General features: G+C 36.8%; 1 protein-coding gene across 2 annotated transcripts; it reads right to left on the bottom strand.

Annotated features, from left to right (window-relative positions):
- Positions 1-1,918: 1,918 nt before the first annotated feature.
- On the bottom strand, positions 1,919-17,257 carry LOC108323348 (protein ROOT HAIR DEFECTIVE 3 homolog 1). 2 transcript variants are annotated; one of them, XM_017555774.2, is made up of 23 exons: positions 17,097-17,257; positions 16,235-16,384; positions 15,668-15,734; positions 15,492-15,594; positions 14,965-15,035; positions 14,736-14,799; positions 14,566-14,631; positions 14,398-14,445; positions 14,250-14,312; positions 14,098-14,154; positions 13,767-13,925; positions 13,297-13,365; positions 13,115-13,206; positions 12,186-12,264; positions 11,817-11,982; positions 11,412-11,536; positions 4,519-4,781; positions 4,342-4,438; positions 4,092-4,256; positions 3,756-3,860; positions 3,186-3,280; positions 2,825-2,921; positions 1,919-2,610 (listed from the first exon to the last, which is right to left on the bottom strand). In XM_017555774.2, exons 1-23 carry the CDS (start codon positions 17,098-17,100, stop codon positions 2,389-2,391), a joined length of 2,427 nt encoding a protein of 808 aa, XP_017411263.1. In that variant the 5' UTR covers positions 17,101-17,257; the 3' UTR covers positions 1,919-2,388. The 2 variants fall into 2 exon arrangements, with proteins under 2 accessions (XP_017411263.1, XP_052724418.1); XM_052868458.1 differs by lacking the exon at positions 16,235-16,384 and having other exon boundaries at positions 17,097-17,228.
- Between the last annotated feature and the right edge of the window lie 1,662 nt (positions 17,258-18,919).

Raw genomic sequence — 18,919 nt, 5'->3', positions numbered from 1 at the left:
ATAACTTTATGACTGAGAAGCTGTCAAATATCATTACTTATCATGGATTAGAAATCTTTTTCAATTTATTATCTTAAAAGTTCATTTATAAAAAATATAAAAGTTAATAAAATTTATCCTATGTTTCACCAAATTATTTCTATTTAAAATGCATTAGAAGTGGGGAGAAAACATTTTTATCATTTCAAGGCTAGTATTTTAATGATGAATTATTGAATGTCTATGTTAAACTATATATACATATATTTGTACACCACAGCTTCATGTTGTTACAGTTAGACAAGTTTGCCATGTTTATGGTAATCACGTTCGTCTTCACCAAATTCACATTAATAACATTAATGGAGATCAAAGTTTCTCAATGTATGAATTAATTTATTAAACAATAAATTCAGGGATTAAAATAATATATTTAAATTAAGTGAAATTTTAATGTTCAATCTTTATATAAAGTTATTAGTGTTCATTCTCTACAAGGTTATAAGTAGTCTTAAAGTTTTTTTTTCTTCCTCTACACATATTACATTACTTTTATCTTACATATAAACAAATATATATAAAATAAATATATCCTCCTTAATTACTAATAACATTAATAACATTAGTAACTTTAATCTTGTTGAAAAAAACATGAATCTAACTATAAGATGAACTTATTTTATATAGAACTAGTTTAGTGAACAAATTAGATTCTTAAAGAACTTAAATTATATATTTAGTTTGTCATATTTTTAAAGTAATTTTAATTTTCATCTAATATGTTAATCAATTTACAATAGAAAATATAATAAGAGCAACTTTGTTATATACACCAATCTAATACTCACTAAAAATAGATAATCATCAATGATAATAGATGGGTAATTAATACTGAAAAATGAGAATAGACAATCAAATACCTAATAGCATGTGTTTTTAATAAGAGTGTGTACAAATATGAAGTATTAAATGTGATGAAGGTAAGAATTAATTGCTCTAGAAAGAATGTATAGTGTTATTAAAATTTAAAGCAAGTAAAATATTATTAAAGCTTTTCAAAAAAATCATTGGCCTTCAATTGAAAGTTACCCTATCTTAACTTAAATGTAAGTAAATGTTAATCGTCTTAGTCTTGTCTAATGTTAATATTTAAATACTTCTTTCTACTTAAATTTAAGTATGTCCTAGATAATTAGGTCAAAGCATGTGATAGTTATATAAATTATATTTGTTTTTTGAATTTAACATTTACACTTTTACTGATTCAAATTTAAATTTTTTATTTTAAGCAAATCTAGAATTCAACCTAAACTTGATAAAATATTATTACAATAGTTATTCACAGATGCAAGGTATAATAATACTGTAAAGACAACTTCTTGATCTGGAAATTAATATATTTCAAAAAATTACTATAAGAGAGCATGGTGACATAAAAAATTTATGGATAAAAAATGTAATATAAACATAGCTCAAAATTTCACTGCAGAATTAAACAAATATTATTTCTTTCTCAATGCAGAATTAAACAAAGATTATTTCTTTCATTAACTCCAACCATTTCATCCTGAATTTCTTGTATTTCCAACCATTTCATCCTGAATTAAACAAAGATTATTTTTCCCTGCATCTCTAAATTTTTTTAAAACTTCAAAACTATATCTTTTGTAATTTAAAAAATCCTACTACACCTCATTTTTGTGTTTTAAATAATTTATAGAAATGAGATGAGTAAATATTTATAGTCTTAACACAATTGTTATTACAAGGTATAGTCTTACTTTAAAAGAAATGAGATGAGTAAATATTTATAGAAAGGGAAAAGGTTTTGAAGATGGGAGATTAATGGAATACAATTTTTCATAATAATTTAGTGAAGAAGAACATATTTAATCTTTAAAAATACAATATGCATAAACATTGTTAAACATACCAAGAATTAAGAAATGGAACAAAACAACTGTAGTTGTGTTCCAACAAGATGTTACAGTTGAAACAATAGTTGGCATTACAAGCAACAAGCACAACGAGCTCTAGTATCTCTTTTAAATGATCTAATATCAACAACACACGAATCCAATAAATAAAATTTCCAAAAGAAGCACTCAGTAGTGAGCCTGATAAAATTACAAACAAAATTGATTGCAAAAGCAGCATAAGCATCAAAGAAAGAAAGTGTAAAATAAGCTAACTTCCCCAATAACTGAAGCACCTAAATTGGAAAAGAGAACTACTATAAGGGGGAACTACCTCAGCAATAAAACATTGCCCCCAGTATACGGCACTTACACAAAAAAAACCAATGCCTTTCAATGTCTTCAATGCTAACCAGTCAAATTTTGTGGACAACCATCACCACACCATCTTCCAACACAAGAATTCACCTTTCACAAAAATGAGTTTCTTCACCTACTCATCTTTAACTGGGCCCTCATACTCCGTTCCGTTGTCCAATGCAGTCAGGTTAGATGAGGCGCTCGACGAGACGGCGTGACTATCACCGTTACTGTTTTTTGATGGGGTTCTCTGAGGATTGTTAGCTGCATGGTTCTGTCCCTCTTCTGCTAGTTTTTTCATAAGGTTCATGATAGTTGGAACAAACTTGGTAGACAAGGAAATGATTGCCGGAAGCTGAAGAAAGAAAAAAAAGGTTAAGAAACAAGGATACTATGAACTTCACAACAGACTCTTGAACACTGTAGAATGTGAAAGGCTAGTAGCTTGTTAGCTGAATTTGTTACTAATGCTCATAGATTGCAAGAAAATTCACGCAGGCAATACAGACAGGTTTATCAATACTGAGATTGAACAATAAATTATAAAGATCATGAAAGCTTATACTCACGGCTCCATTGCGAAATTCGCCCGAAATGTCAAGTTGCACCCATAGAGCTTTAATAAGAAGATAACCAACAAAGATGACACCCAAATACAAGGGATTTCTGCCATGGAAAATATTAAAATTGGGTGAGATCAATTAATTAGTACACAAGAGTACATAGTTTTCTTTAGGTTTGTGCTTAAGGTAACATTATGTTATTAAAATGCCCAGAAAATACTTAAAACAAGTTTATCTCCAATACTATTCTCATTTTATAATTACTACTTTTACGCTTAGCAGCCTGTTAGATGCAAGTCAATAGCAAGAGAAAACCAAAGAAGCAATGCTAAACTAAAAATATCAGCAGAATGAGGTTCACATGTACCTTAGAAGTGTCATAAATTCATTAAATCCTAGGATAACCATAGCAGCTATCGCCCAAGGGGGAGGTAACCAGTTGTTGTTGCGCTTGCTTGCTTCCTAAAAATACAAAAAACATTACATCAATAAGAAAGTAAAATCCAACAAGAAATTCAAATGTACTGATAATGCTTTCATGATATAGAACCTAAACACTACCACAAAAGAGAAAATCCTTCGACCATGCCAACAATTTTACAAAAGACAAAACTTACATTAAGTACAAAGGTACTGTTGGTGCTATTCTCCAATCAAATTTAGAGTTTTTGATAATTTGCATCTTTTTAAATGCATAGGGTATTATCAAGGTGAAACTCTAAACAAAATTGGAGGATATCGCCAACAATACCTATAGAACTGCAATGTAAGTTTTCACCCTTTAGAAATGCAGGGAATAAACAATGTGAAATATAAGAGCTAAACAGACACAGAATTTACATTAATAATATTAATTTTCTAATAATCACAATAGATTTTCCATTTTCCTATATATAGAGGAGCCTTAAAAGTCTTTAACAAATAAGAAACATCATGCCTGTGCAGCAATGGCTTGAGAGACAGTGTACTCTGTCTCTGTCCTGAATTGCCTCCACAAAGACTTGCACTGGACAGGCGTAATCAATGTTTTAGAGGACGAAACCTGAATGGAAATGTCACACACCACATGTCAGTGCCCAGGATAGAAAATGCTCTCAAAATGTAACCAGAGAAACCATAATATATATTTGCAGCCTAAAATATACATCAAGCAATTCACAAACATCACAGCAAGAGATATATTTATATTTTGTTAGAGCAATCAGATCACAGACCATTCATCTACCGAAATGGGTACACAACTCAATACTTCATCACAAAATTAAAATTGCACCTCTTCCCAGCTGCTAGAAGCTAGTGGATCAACCACTGTCATGCTCCTCGTACCATTACTGCTTGGTGATGGTTCCACCAATGCGACTGCTAACACTTTCTCAATAGTGTCAGTGTCATCATCATCCAAACGGATTGCAGCCATGACAGATAGCAACTTCAAAGACTGAAAAGTTTAAATATGATTAAAAGGATTAAACAAAAAGCCATAAAAAATCATTAAGAAAATAATATTCATAGTCATGTCATACAGCAGATCGGGCAGTCTTGGTGATGGATCGTATATCTTCTTTACCAGTCCAAACACGAGGCATTGAATCAGCATCATGACTAAACAACATTGTAAACCTGCTTTCAAAAGTTAAGGTAAGCGCACCAAAGTACAACTGAAAGGAAAAGTTGAAGGTCAACTAGCAGAAGATTCATACCTATCCTTCATGCGGATTAGAACTCTTCCTACTTCTTCCTTAGCCTTTCCTTCTACCAGACCTCTTGCATAATCCTCTAAACTTTTAAGCATTTTCTGTCTTGTTTCTTCATCCATATCAAACCCAATAAGTGCAGCAGAGAACCCTGAAACAGCTGATAAAGTCTCACGCCTAAGAAGGTTCCTTATTGATGACCAAGTCTCACTATTAGCTCCGTCCAAAAGAGCTTCCACAGGTCCACACAAAGCTTGTTTAACTTTTTCCTGCAACAGTACTACTATCAAAAATCTTTCCAAGAAATATTCCCTCAAATTAAAAACCAAACCAACTGGAACAGCCTAATAAATTTCAGAAATTACTAGCCTAAAATCACTACCGAGCATGAAAATTGTCTTGTACTTTTGAATAGTCGCTATTAATTGAAAAAGCTTTCACAACATAAATTGTATCAATCGATCTCTTATTGACAGTGGCTAAGGACGACAATTCTACAAATACCTAACGGAAAAATGCAAAATAATAATCCACATATAGCAGAATAAATACCCGCTTAATAGGAATAGATATACTATACTACCCAACCAACCTCATAACCGTACACATATATTTGTGTGTGAGATTAAAAGATTTCATGTATATAGATGCTATTAATCAAGTTTAAGAATTAATTGATTAAAAAATTATATTTAAGAATGATTCTGGTAAGTTTATAATACTGATATCGTGTGGTCATGTTCGAATGATTTCAGAATTTTCTTCAATTCAACTGCAACAATACTTTAATTAATGTTCTTATTAATTTATTGATTTTACAGTTAAGTGACAGAGCCAAAGGGTGACATATAAGTGTCACGGTCACCTAGAAAAAGAAATACTGGAAAACTGATAGGTTATAAGATAGGGGAGAAAGAACTGAACGGGGAACAGTGGAGAAGGCGGGCAAGGGGCCTATAAATGTAAACCTTTGGTATGTCTGTGAGGTAGCTAGTCATATTCTTTTGTTTAGACAGGTCTTGGACCTTGTGAGGAGGGTTAGGCTCCCGTTAGATGGAGGGAGGTTATGCTCCCATATACTGATTGTATGCTACTTTCGTTGATGAGAATACAGATAATTCATTCGTTTCCAATTGTTTTTCTTGCTGTGATTGTGTGAGTGAGTTGCCATCGTTAGGTTTCAGACACAGGAACCTAACAAATTGGTCCGATCTGCAGGATCTGCTTGGGAGGGGACTGTCGGATAGAGACGCCGCCGGAATCGTGTAAGGGTGAAGGAAATTGCGATTGATAGAATGAAGGCGCAAACAGGGGAGCTGCGAGCAGATTATGCAGCAATATGCCAAGATTATGCTGCAATAAGCCAAGATTATGGTGCAATACGCCAAGATTTGCAAGAAATCATAAGGAGGTTGGGTGGTCGAGGCCACAACCAGGACGGCCAACATTGGGACCGGCGAGAGGAAGAGGAAGGGGAGAGAGGGGATGAACGCCGTGAAGTGCAACCCAGCGAGAAGAAAAGGGTAGAACTGCCCACTTTCGAAGGGTTTGATCCGTTAGGGTGGGTCTCTGAGGCAGAGAAGTTCTTCGAGTTGCAAGGTGTGGCAGAGAAGGAAAGGGTGCGCCTAGCCGACATCAGTATGGAGGGGAGCGCTGGCTACTGGTTCAGAGCCTGGAAGGAGAAAGCCAAGAATCGTTCTTGGGAAGGCCTGAAGGGGGCAATGGTGGTGTGATTTGGAGAACGTAACGGGGGCACCATCTTTGAAAGGGTGGCGGCCAATAAGCAGTCGGGAACCGCGGAAGAATACGTACCAGCATCGAACGTATAGCACCAGACGAAGGATATCAGTCTCCGGTCAATGCAAATGTACAGCAAGACGAGAACGAGGGGGGAGGAAGAATCAGGAAACACGAGCACCCTCCGAATTGGAGGAAGAGGGTCGAATTGCCCACATTTGAAGGTCCGGATCCACTCAATTGGATCAACCGAGCCGACCATTTCTTTGACCTACAAGGGGTAGAGGAAGATCATGAGAAATTGCAGTTGGCATACATAAGTATGGAGGGTAGTGTCGGGTATTGGTTCCGCTTCTGGAAGGAGAAGGCCAAGAACCGGTCTTGGGCGGGGCTGAAGGAAGCACTGGTAGCGCGATTTGGGGAAAGAAGCAGGGGAACCATTTTTGAAAGGTTGACCACCATCAAGCAGACCGGGACGGTGGACGAATTTATCAAAGAATTCGAAATCTTGGTAGGACAAACGTCAAAGCTACCAGAGGAGATTCTGCTGGGGTATTTCATGGGTGGTTTACAGGAACCGATACGCAGCCAGGTGCGATTACTAGACCCTCAGGAGTTGATGGTCGCAATACGTATCGCGCGCGACGGGGAAGCCTTGCATGTGGGTACGAAAACAGGAGGAATGGGGAGAGGCATATCGAACTGGACTAAGCCGATCGGGACGGTGTCGCGAGTTGAACCCGTACCCGTCCGTCAAAACTCGGGCCGAACGGGTCCAACAGAGAGTGGAGGGTCAGTGCGCAGAGAAGTAACCCAGGCGAGTGTAGCAGCATCGAACAGCGTCGAAAACAGAGGCCGAAACTTCCGCAACTTACTTTACGCGGAATACGTGAAACGCAGGGAAGAGGGCAAGTGTTTTAGGTGTGGGGGGCCTTTCGAACCTGGACATCAATGCTCAAAAAGGAGTTTGAGAATGTTGATCTTGGCGAAGGACGAAGAGGAGAACGAAACCGCTAGTGAGTCGGAAATGACCCAGTTGCAGATGGAACTCTCGGCATGTTCTGCTGGGGCCTAACGCACGCTAAGACAATGAAGATGCAGGGAGAGATCAAGGGGAGAAGGGTGATAGTATTGGTTGATAGCGGTGCTAGTCACAACTTCATTAATAGAGAACTGGTGGAGGAACTGGGATTGACCACAACGGACACTAAGTCGTACATGGTTAGTCTGGGGGATGGGTGGAAGAAGGAGACCCGAGGTTGCTGTGAAGGGGTGCAAATTCGTATAGGGGACGTGGAGGTCACAACGAGAGTACACTTGTTTGACTTGGGAGGTGTGGATGTGATTATGGGGGTAGAATGGCTGGCTACGCTGGGGAAGGTGACTCTGGATTGGAGCAACTTGACGATGACCTTCAACCAAGAGGGTAAGGAGGTGACTATCAAGGGGGATCCTAAACTAGCCAAAAGCTTGGTGACTCCGAAGGCGCTATTAAAAATAAAGGAGGCAGAGGCATGGATGTTAGTCTGGGAATTGGGCGAGATGGAGAAGGGGGATGGGGAAAGTAACGAACAGGGAATAACAGAGGACCAGAGAAGGGAGATGGATGAACTGTTGAACCAGCATGCAGGGGTGTTTCAAGAATTTAATGGGTTGCCACTCGAAAGACGTATGGCACATTAGATACCCCTAAAGGAAGGAGTAGACCCGATAAATGTAAGACCTTATAGATACCCACATATCCTAAAGAATGAGATAGAAACACAGGTGGCGGATATGCTACAAACCGGGGTAATTCGGCCAAGTACCAGCCCATACTCTAGTCCTGTCATACTGGTGAAGAAGAAGGACGGCTCTTGGAGATTTTGTATGGACTACAGAGCCTTGAATCGCGCCACGATCCCTGACAAGTTTCCCATCCCAGTTATAGAAGAGTTGTTGGATGAGTTGAGAGGAGCGAGGTACTTCTCTAAGGTGGACCTGAAATCTGGATATCACTAGATACGCATGGGGGAGAAAGATGTACCGAAGACAGCCTTTAGAACACATTTGGGGCATTATGAATTTGTGGTAATGCCATTTGGCTTGACCAATGCCCCATCGACCTTTCAAAGCGCCATGAACGAGTTGCTACAACCTTACATAAGGAGATTTGTCTTAGTCTTCTTCGACGATATTCTGGTTTACAGTCAAACATGGGCTGAGCATATGAAACATGTAGGGATGGTGCTGGGGAGGTTGGAGGAGAATTGTTAGGTCGCCAATCAGAAGAAGAGCGAATTTGGAAAAGTCCAGATTGGATACTTAGGCCACTTGATCTCAGAGAAGGGGGTAGAGATGGATCCAGGAAAAGTTAAAGCAGTGGTAAGATGGGAAAGGCCGAGGAATGTGATGGCATTGAGGGGGTTCCTTGGGTTGACGGGATATTACCGTCGATTCGTCAAAGACTATGGCAAGGTGGCTAAACCCTTGACCGAATTATTGAAGAAAGGGGAGTACAAGTGGAATGAGAAGGCAGAAGAGGCGATGAGACGATTGAAGGAGGCAGTGACCACCACACCCGTACTGATATTACCCGATTTTGAGAAGCCATTCCACATAGAATGTGATGCCTCGGGAGGAGGAGTCAGAGCAGTCTTGACACAGGACAGGAGGCCTATAGCGTATTTTAGCAAAGCTTTATCTGCTAGATCATTAAACAAATCGATCTACGAGAAAGAGCTTATGGCACTGGTGATGGCCATACAACATTGGCGACCTTACTTGTTGGGACAGCGGTTTATAGTGCACACCGACCAAAAGAGCTTGCGGCATTTGTTAGAGCAGAGAATCACGACCCAAAACCAGCAGAATTGGCTGGCCAAACTGCTTGGGTATGATTTCGAAATAGTTTATAAAGCCGGCAAGACTAACAGAGCAGCAGATGCCCTGTCCAGAAGAATGGAGGAATCGGAGGAAGGGGAAAAAGAACTGAAGGTGTTGTCCAAACCCTATTGGCAGAGTTTTGAAGAGGTGATGAAGGAGGTAGAGGAGGATGCTTATCTGAGGAAGATAGGGGAAGACATCAAGAAAGACCCAGACTCACACCCTTCTTTCACGCTAGAAAATGAGAGGCTGCATTACAAAGGAAGGTTGGTGATATCAGCTCAGTCAACGTGGATTCCAAAACTGCTGGCCGAGTTCCACCTAACCCAGACTGAGGGACATTCGGGGATATACAAAACCTATAGGAGGGTGACCCAGTCACTTTACTGGGTGGGAATGAAAAAGACAGTGACAGATTATGTGGCGGGTTGCTTAGTGTGTCAGCAGCATAAGTATCTCACGTCTTCCCCTCAGGGTCTGCTGCAGCCACTAGCCATTCCAAATGTTGTGTAGGAAGAAATCAGCAAGGATTTCATAGTTAAACTACCGAAGTCAAATGGGTATGATGCAGTAATGGTAGTAGTAGATCGCTTAAGCAAATATGGCCATTTCGTGCCACTGAAACACCCATATTCGGCACGCACCATAGCTGCTGTGTTCATAAGGGAAGTGGTCCGATTACATGGAATACCAGCTTCGGTGGTAAGTGACCGTGACCCTTTGTTCATGAGTATTTTCTGAAAAGAATTATTCAAGAGACAAGGAACTCAACTGCAAATGAGCACGGCTTACCATCTAGAAACAGATGGGCAGACAGAAGTATTAAATAGAGTTCTGGAGGGATATTTACGTTGCTTTTGTTCGAAACAACCGAAGGGGTGGAATGGGATTTTACCCTGGGCGGAATACTGGTATAACACCAGTTTCCAAGGAGCTGTGAAATGAACTCCTTTCGAGGTGGTTTATGGCCGACAGCCCCCATCGTTGCACGGGTTTATCCCAGGGGAAACGGTTGTGGAAGCAGTTGCTCAAGAATTACAGACACGAGACAAAGCTTTGAAACAATTGAAGTTTCATTTAGTACGGGCACAAGAGCTCATGGTCAGACAAGCCAATAAGAAAAGGAGGGCAGCAGATATTGAAGAGGGAGATTGGGTATATATCAAGATTAGGCCACATAGACAAACATCGATGCCATCTAAACTGCACGCTAAGTTGGCGGCACGATATTATGGGCCGTATCAGGTTGAACAAAAGGTGGGGAAAGTGGCTTATAAACTCCAGCTACCACCATCAGCTCGTATACACCCGATTTTCCATGCTTCCCAATTGAAGAAGGTTGTGGGAGAGAGGACTGTGGAGAAGGAGCTGCCTGAAGATCTGCAGGGGGAAGGGCCATCTTATTGGCTTATTGACCAAAGGCAAATAAAAAGGAGAGACGAGGAAGTTCCACAAGTGCTGGTTGAGTGGCAAGAAGGAGGCCGTGATGGAGCAACATGGGAGGATGTCATTACCATATGTGATCAATACCCAGAATTCAACCTTGAGGACAAGGTTGAACATGGGGCGGTGGGTAATGATAGACCCTGGTTAGTTTACAAGAGGAGGGAGAGAACTAGATGACTTAACTGTCTTAACGGTTAAGTGGTTGTTAGTAAGTGGGCGGGAAATGCTGGTATTATAAATACCTCTATTAGAAAAGAGTAGAGGACTTTTTGTGATTGTAAGATACATAACAGGTTCTAGGAACTCTGTTGAGAGAGGTTATGCTCTCGTGACATTCATTGTACATTGAGATTACTTGTGAATAACAGTTCATTCTTTCTGGTGTTCTGTGTGTGTGAGAGTGCATTGTGGTTGGGTTTCCTAATTAAAAACCTAAGCGCATAGACATCACCATCCAAATTGGCACTTGGGGAGAAAAAGAGAGAGAAGTGTATATCTGATACGAAAAATAATGTGATAAGAACAGAAAGATAGAAATAATAGATGTAATAGACTTAAAATTAAACATCTTGGTTTATTTTATGCAAGCAAAAATTTCAGGTTTTCTTTACTAGATTATAATTATTTTGGTCCTTTGACCTTCCTAATTCCAAATGCATGGCTCCACTCCACTCCTAAAGTGAATTGTGGGTAATGGGAGCAAGTATAGATATAGGTACCTAACAAGTACGAAGTGGCTATCTGCATAGGTACAAAGGCAGGTATGGGTATTTTTTTCAAACATGGGGGTAAAGACGAGTACTGCTCAACGTTAATCACTTAAATATTCATAAGACATGAATGGTCAATACCTCATATAATGAAGTAAGTTCAGAAATCTTGGTTGCACGCACAGCTGCAATATGTGCATCAATGTCCCGCAGCAATTTCTCTCGCACTTTAGATGTATCCCAGTTTGCTTGTTCGATAACAATATCTGCAATGACAATAAATAAGTTTCATTTAGTAATTCAGTCTAGATCATGCTTGCAACAAATATTATCAAGTTTGACTTCTTAAAAAGTAGACATTGTAACGAACCAAACCCGAGCAATTATGCACCTAACATCTTAGTCACTGTAAACAACCCACTTCTTGTTTATCCTTATTCACGGTTTTCCCTTTCCCTTTCCAAATGTTCATTATATATGCTTTGGCCTTCAACTTCAATTTATTTATTGTTCACAAATAAACAGAATAGAAAAACTTTTTATTACCTGCACATGCTTCGTCAAATTGAACCATACAAAACTCACTGCATTTCCTAGCAGCCTCAGAAAACCCTTCCCCACCATTCAAAGCCTTGTCAAATACCACCTTGAATTTATCCAAAGTTCCAGATCTTATATGTCCCAACGCAGATTGGAATGCAGGATGGACAAGCTAAACAATAGAAAAAGAGTTAAGCACCACAATAAATATCACACTATAATAGCTACGGATAAAGAAGTAAAGGCTAATGTGACCAGTATCTAAAATAGTCATTTTGTTTCAAAAGTCACCAATTTTGTGTTTTTCTTTCAATAATTATCAAATTCATATATTTTCATGAGGGAAAATGGTTGAGCCCAGTTGAGAATGATTACTTGGAACAATTTTTCTTGTAGTTGCTTTTGTTTGGCAGTTCTCACACCTTCATCAAAAAAGGCGGCTTCAGCATCATACCTATATTAAAATAAAATGCAATAGCTCAATATACCTTCACTCTACATCAACTCATTCTTACATGATGCAATAGCTAACAGCATGTAACGTTAAGACAACAAGCTTGCAAAATTCAATACCAAGCTACAGTAAACTTCGAGATTGCATGTCGCATCACAGAAATACAACGAAGTCCTTTATAAATAAAATAATGAGTTGGTATCGGAAGAGCAGCCAGAAAACACTATATGGTATTACTGTGTAACACATGTAACTACCAAATTCAAAGACTAGAGTAGAAAATGAGAAACATCAGACTAAATATGGAATCCTATAAAAATTCCATCCAATGATGGATGCCAATCTTTCTTCTACCACCTTGAACACTCAAAACCATCCATTCACTTCTGTTGAATTTGGTTGAGGAAACTGTCTAGATTCTTAGGAGCTAGTTTAGGAAGGATAAACCTGAATCAAATTAATTCAGATATGTTTAGAATGTCGGTATCTCTATGATCTTATTTCCTCATTACTCCCTTGACTTGTTGGAAATTTATTTTTCTGATATTTGTCATTGAATCGTATAACAGATGCCATACAAATACCTATGTACCATGATTTTATCATAAATTTCTCTAAACCTACAATTTCACTCAAGAAGTCATGGCACCTAACGAAAAAATAAAAAAATATTAAAGACAGAGGGCTCAGGGTGAGGGAACCCTGCTACTCCACTAAACAGAACTGGCAGTAATGATTGTAAAAGCTAAAAGAGTTAGACAAAAAGCTTAAAATATAGCATAAAATAATGTGGTATTTCATAACTGAGCCACTAGAAATACAGATTTCTTATAAATTGAACTATACTCACTCTGATAAACAAGTACCAAGGAGTGAACTGAGCTTTCTTCCAAATCCAGGAACAGGGCCAGATTGCACAGCCTCTTCCAATTGACACCAATCCTGAGTGATAATTGAAAGCAATTTCCACATCATTAGTAATTAGGAGGGTCAAAATATGTTGGAGGATTATACCAAACTAAATGTCAATACCTCATTTGCAGAAAAAGAGGCATATTTCTCATCGGTGATTTCTTCACATCGTACAGTAGCAACCATAACCTACAAGTCGGTAATAAAATCAAGTTTAAATTGAAATACAGTCCATAACCACAAGTTGGTTGACGCTTTCATTGATAAAATCAAGGTTGAATTGAAATATGGTCCTTGATGCTACTTATCAAGGTTACAACAGTATTAGATTTAGAGCCTATACTTGATAAAAGAAATTGATTTTAGTCTCTAAATGAAAAAATCTCCACATTGTGGATCCTACACCAAATAGTGTCAACATACAATGGGGACTAGTTTGTAAAAAAATAAATCATGTACGAATCAAAATTAAGGGTTTTCATGCAGGAACTAAACTGAAAACTAGTGCCAAGTGTAGGGAGAAAATTCTAAATGTAACCTAAATCAATGCACATGAAAACAAAAGCAGCACTGTCACAGCAGTATATTACCTTATGTGCAGGAAGGTCGAGATCTTTGTTCTCCTTAATGACTTTCCATATTTCCTGACAACTAAATGAAAATCCAGAAGCAGGAACTACTCCACGCCGATCCCCTGCAAGCCCCCCAGGAGCAATGGAATGATGGAATCGTTGCCGCAAACTGGCAACCTACATTCAAAATAAACCAGAACAAAATATCAAGCAAATTAGACAAACAGACATATAACAAACCAAAAAAAGGGTCCATTCCCCACTACATTAATTTATACAACCACAAAACCCTTATAATGGGTTATATTGTACCATCAACAAGTAAACAAGAAGAAAACTGGTTTCATACCTGCTCTCTAAATTGCTCTTCCTTTTCTTCATAACTAGAAAGCGCAACAACTTCAACCTGGTCATTTGTTGCCAAGTGTAAACTTCAAATTAAATCTTGCCGCACAAGAACATCAGTAAAGATTAGCATTATCAAAGGAAAGAAGAACTAACGTTGAAAAATTCACTTAATGGGGTTTCCTTGTGGGCCTGTGGTTTAGGAACAGAATCCCATATCTGCACAGGGAAAAAGTAAAACAAGGTAAGTAAAATTTCTATAAGAATTCAATAATAATATATGCAGATGAAAGCACTACATTACCTTCTGAATATCTTCTCGCAAAACAGGTTCTAAATTTTCAAGTGGCGTCTATAAAAGAGAAAGGTTAACCACATCAAGAACAAATAGAAATATTTAAAATTAAAAAATAAAATATAAAAATATATATAACAAACAATTATAACAAGACAATAAACAGTTATTACAAACCCTTGTTTTATCACGTATGACAAACAACAGTGTTGTTTTTCGTGGACTAAACAATCTCATCATGACCTGAAAGCAAAATTGAGCAAACAGTTAGGCAGATGGTAAATGACAATTTGACAAGGTTCAATATTCAAGATAATTGCTTGAGTCAATTGGACAACAACACATACTTGAAAGACGGTTTTTAAAAGTGGCTTATTTGCAGCTTGCTCACGACCAATGTCATGGCACCACCTTCACAACCATTGCAGAGGAGGGGAATCAGTCGCGCAAAGAAAGAAGATTCAAAATGGAAAAAGATTAAAACAAGAACTACACTACAGACTTAAAAGATTCTGAAACTGGTCCGTATTAAAGATGTAACAAGTGTGGGAACTAAAAAGGCGAAGAAAAACTTACATGTTTATTAACACAATATCCGATACAGCAAGAGCAAATAAAGCACTCTGCTTTTCAAAAGCAGTGTCATCCTGAGAAAGAAACAATTTCAGTAAAGAAGAACTGATCGCAGGAAGTAAACTATTCCCAATCCATCACAATGCTACCACGGATTAAACTTTTTTGGAACTCTTTCTCACAGTTTAATAACAAATAAAATTCAAAGAGATCAAGATGTTAGAGAGGTGGAGAAACTGACAAGATAACCGAACCTCCTATTTATCATTTTTATCATTTTCCATAAAAAAAAAATTTAAATGTTGTTTTGCATGTGCATAAAGAGGAAAAGTAATGTTAAAAGTAAATCTTGAATAACAGGAATTTATGAACTCCAAAACAATTTACAATAAACATCAAATGTTGTACAAGGGGCTAGAAATCCAAATTAAAAAAATAAAATCCAAATGGCAATTGCATGTTGACAATAGAATGAATTTTGAGCACTGCAACAAGCAACATTAGTTAATATATAACCCAAAAAACAACACCTCTCCGCGTTCTCTTCCATCAGTACCCTCCAAATCCATAACAAGTGTACAAGGCTCTATGCCATTGCATCTAGCCATCCAGATTCCTTTGGTTGTTTGAGACCTGAAAACAATAATATTCATCAGGTCACCACCTTGTTAGTTGAGCAGGGATTGTTAAAATTGCAACAACATACCTTCCCTTGAAAGCATCCATCTCTCTGAAGTTGGTACCGAACAAATTATTTAATAGTGTGCTCTTGCCTGCCCAGCGCCAACAACAAGAAGAGCTAGATAACATTAAGATCCTTTTATGATTGTTAATGAATTTAAATAAATGCAAAAGAAATACATTTGAGAAAAGGTTACAATTAAAAGGCCTAGGAGACTGAACCTATAGCAGGAATCACTATTTAATACAAATGATGACGCCATAGATATAAGCCACCACAATTGAGCTAGTGGAGAGTTGTTGGGTAATTTGCAATGGGCCATTCATAGGTTTCGGTCTCATTGCTACTCATGTAACAAAAAATCGAAAATTTATATCAAATTCAACTAGAATGAGGCTATTATTCATTAAACTTTAATTTAACCTCTCCATGGATCTTAAATAACAATTATCTCCATCATGGTGTTAAGTGAAATAAATATTCTGCAGATTAAGATCCTCGGGCGTAAAGACAGGTTACAGCAAACAAAAAATTCAATTATCTAGAGAAGGGAAGGAAAAACAATAAGGCTATGGAAGCAAGAAAGCATACCACTACTTTGTGGACCCATTATAGAAACTACAGCATACGAAAGCCCACATTCAGCCAACTTCACCTCCTTCATAAAGTTTTCAACCCCAGAAACATTGAATACACCATCTCCGTCAATAAGCTGAGTTGAACAACAAGACTCTCTATCCGCTGGATAAGCAGATACTTCATATTAGTAGAGGTGAAATTTATGCACATAAACTTCCTCAAATTTAAAGTATAATACTAATTGAAATCCACAGGCAAAACTGGAATCTTAGGTATAATTTCAGCTTTGCACTGTGATATACAAATTGCTAGAGAAACAGAAATCGGGAAAAAAGGAAATTCAGCTTGATCATCCAGCCCTGGTAAGAACATTGTTATCTGGTTCAACACTCCATCCATTCATCAATTCATGACCAATACTCCCACTAGCACTGAAAAAACTGAGCGGGGATACTAATCTCCATACCATAGAATTAAATTAATCAACCCTCTAATAGCCACACAAAAATCTAAATCTTGACCCCGATCCAACCAATTAATTAAACACACAAAAAACAAATTAAGGATCAAATGTCAAAATCAATCACACCCTCGAATTCCCATAAATCCTACAGAAATATTCACTTGAAACTGAAAATATAAATAAAACAGAAGTCGAAATAAAAGGTAAAAACAAAACGCATGCAAGTGTAACTACAGGTTTTCCGTTAACACCCAACAACCCTCATCTATAAAAGATTTCAACTTTGATGCAAGTTAAAATTGGGAAAGCAAACAGAAATCAAAAGGTGGAGAATAAAGGTGTGATCAGAACAAGATTGGAAAAAAAAATGCAGGAACCAGATCGACGATGAAGAGAATGGGAAAAGCATACCCATTGGCGTGAGATTGGAAACAATAGTTGAGAAATGCGATAAGGAGGATCGAAAGAGAAAAAAGGAAGGAAGCGATCTCAGACTCTCTATGGCAGAGGCGTTTACATTGCTATGCCATCACCATAACTACACACATATACTTTATTCCAAATTATATTTTTCATTTTCTTCTCTTTTCATTTTTCCTTTTTTACCTTTTTCTTATGGGTCGGCATTGAAAAATTGGAAATAACTTTTTTTAGTTTTATCTTTTATTTTGATTTGCAACGAAAAAATATATCCAAATGAGTTTTCTTCTGTTTTTCTTGAACAGCTTGAGTTGAACATGAGAGTTCTCCTTTTGAAAATTTCTTTGAACAATCGTATTCGTATTTTTAATTAATTTAAAAATTATATCCGCTAATCTAGAAAATCAATTAGATTAATTAAAATTAAGGAAAATGAGAAATTATCCAAAGATCTCGTATTCATGACAGCATCTGACCAATCGACGTGTCTTGTTTGTGGCACAATCCATCGTATCGACAAGCAACACAGCTAAAATGTTTTTCGTAGTTTTTTTAAATACTTTTATTATTAAGTCAAATATCAAGATAATTTTATTCAATAAATTTAGTTCAAATCTCAATGGTAAAACTAGTAGGAGATTTTAATTATTTTTTCTCACTCTTTTTACGAATGATAGTTTTAAAGAATAATTTATGAGCGTTAAAATTGTTGAAAATAAGTATTTTTAATTGTTTGTTTTTTATTGAATAATAAAATAAAACAATTCATTGAAAAATGATATAAGTTTACAATGTAATTAGAGTAAATATTGTAGACAGTATAAAAAGTTTCAATGTACTGATCTTTAATTTGACTTTCATATAACTGTTTTAAAAATTATTTACAACATAACTTCTTATAAAACTGACACGTTATTAAATTGTAGTTTTTTTTATTTATTACCCGCCATTATTTGTTTTATTTTTTTAAATTTGGTTAAAAAATCTATAATTATTAGTTTTGCATGTGTAATTCAACTTAATGAATTATGAAATTTTTTAAAAAACGAAAATTATTGCTGAAAATGGAATAAAAAAGTTATATAAAAACGTTGAGTATAATAAACAACATAAAAAAAAGGCGGTGGAAGAATGGGACCCACTTGTGCCGCCCTATGTCCTTTCGGCTAACGTGAAAATGTAACTTTTTATAGCGCGTGTAACCCAGTTTCTCATCATTTCTCTCTACAATCACTTGCGTCGTACGCACGCGCGACCACACTTGTTGCAGCATTTACATCTCATGTCCTTCGTGGGTCCCACCCATTCCTGCTTGTGCTCTGTTCAAAAAACCTACATTCTTCAGATTCATTTTAAAATTCTTTATTAATTTTAAAGAAATAATTCCTTGTTTATTTAAAAAAGGTTAAATATGTGTATGTATTTTGTGGTATGAGTAATACTATATATACCAAAAACTATGAGATTAATTACGGTTGAAATAATGTGAATTGGAGGAAAATTACTAAACTTAGAAAATATTTAAATGAATCTTAATTAATAAACTGTTATAAACGAGACAAGTAGAGGTAAAGAGTACTAGGATGTTAAATTTATGAATTCCTCTGCATATAATAATCTCTATTCAATCTCATTCATTTCCATAGATTTTAATAACAATATTATAGGTATGTCAATTATCAAATTAAATGATCCTTTGCTTATTAATTAATTTTATTAAATTATAGGGTTAATTGTTTGAGAGAGCGTAGCTTGAAGCTTTTATAAGATATTCCTTCTTTTTTCTCAGATCGTTTGAAGAGATTAAAAGTGTC

The sequence above is a fragment of the Vigna angularis genome, chromosome 9 (assembly GCF_016808095.1).
Source record: "Vigna angularis cultivar LongXiaoDou No.4 chromosome 9, ASM1680809v1, whole genome shotgun sequence".
Lineage (NCBI taxonomy): Eukaryota > Viridiplantae > Streptophyta > Magnoliopsida > Fabales > Fabaceae > Vigna > Vigna angularis.
The sequence above is the reverse complement of the archived record's forward strand: the minus strand, read 5'-3'. Positions and strand labels throughout refer to the sequence as shown.

Excerpts from the sequence above, each read along its gene's own strand:
- LOC108323348 (XM_017555774.2), bottom strand. Across the intron at positions 14,446-14,565 it reads TCATACGTGATAAAACAAGG|ACGCCACTTGAAAATTTAGA; the intron begins GTTTGTAATAAC and ends TCTCTTTTATAG. Across the intron at positions 3,281-3,755 it reads CTCAAGCCATTGCTGCACAG|GAAGCAAGCAAGCGCAACAA; the intron begins GCATGATGTTTC and ends TTGTATTTTTAG.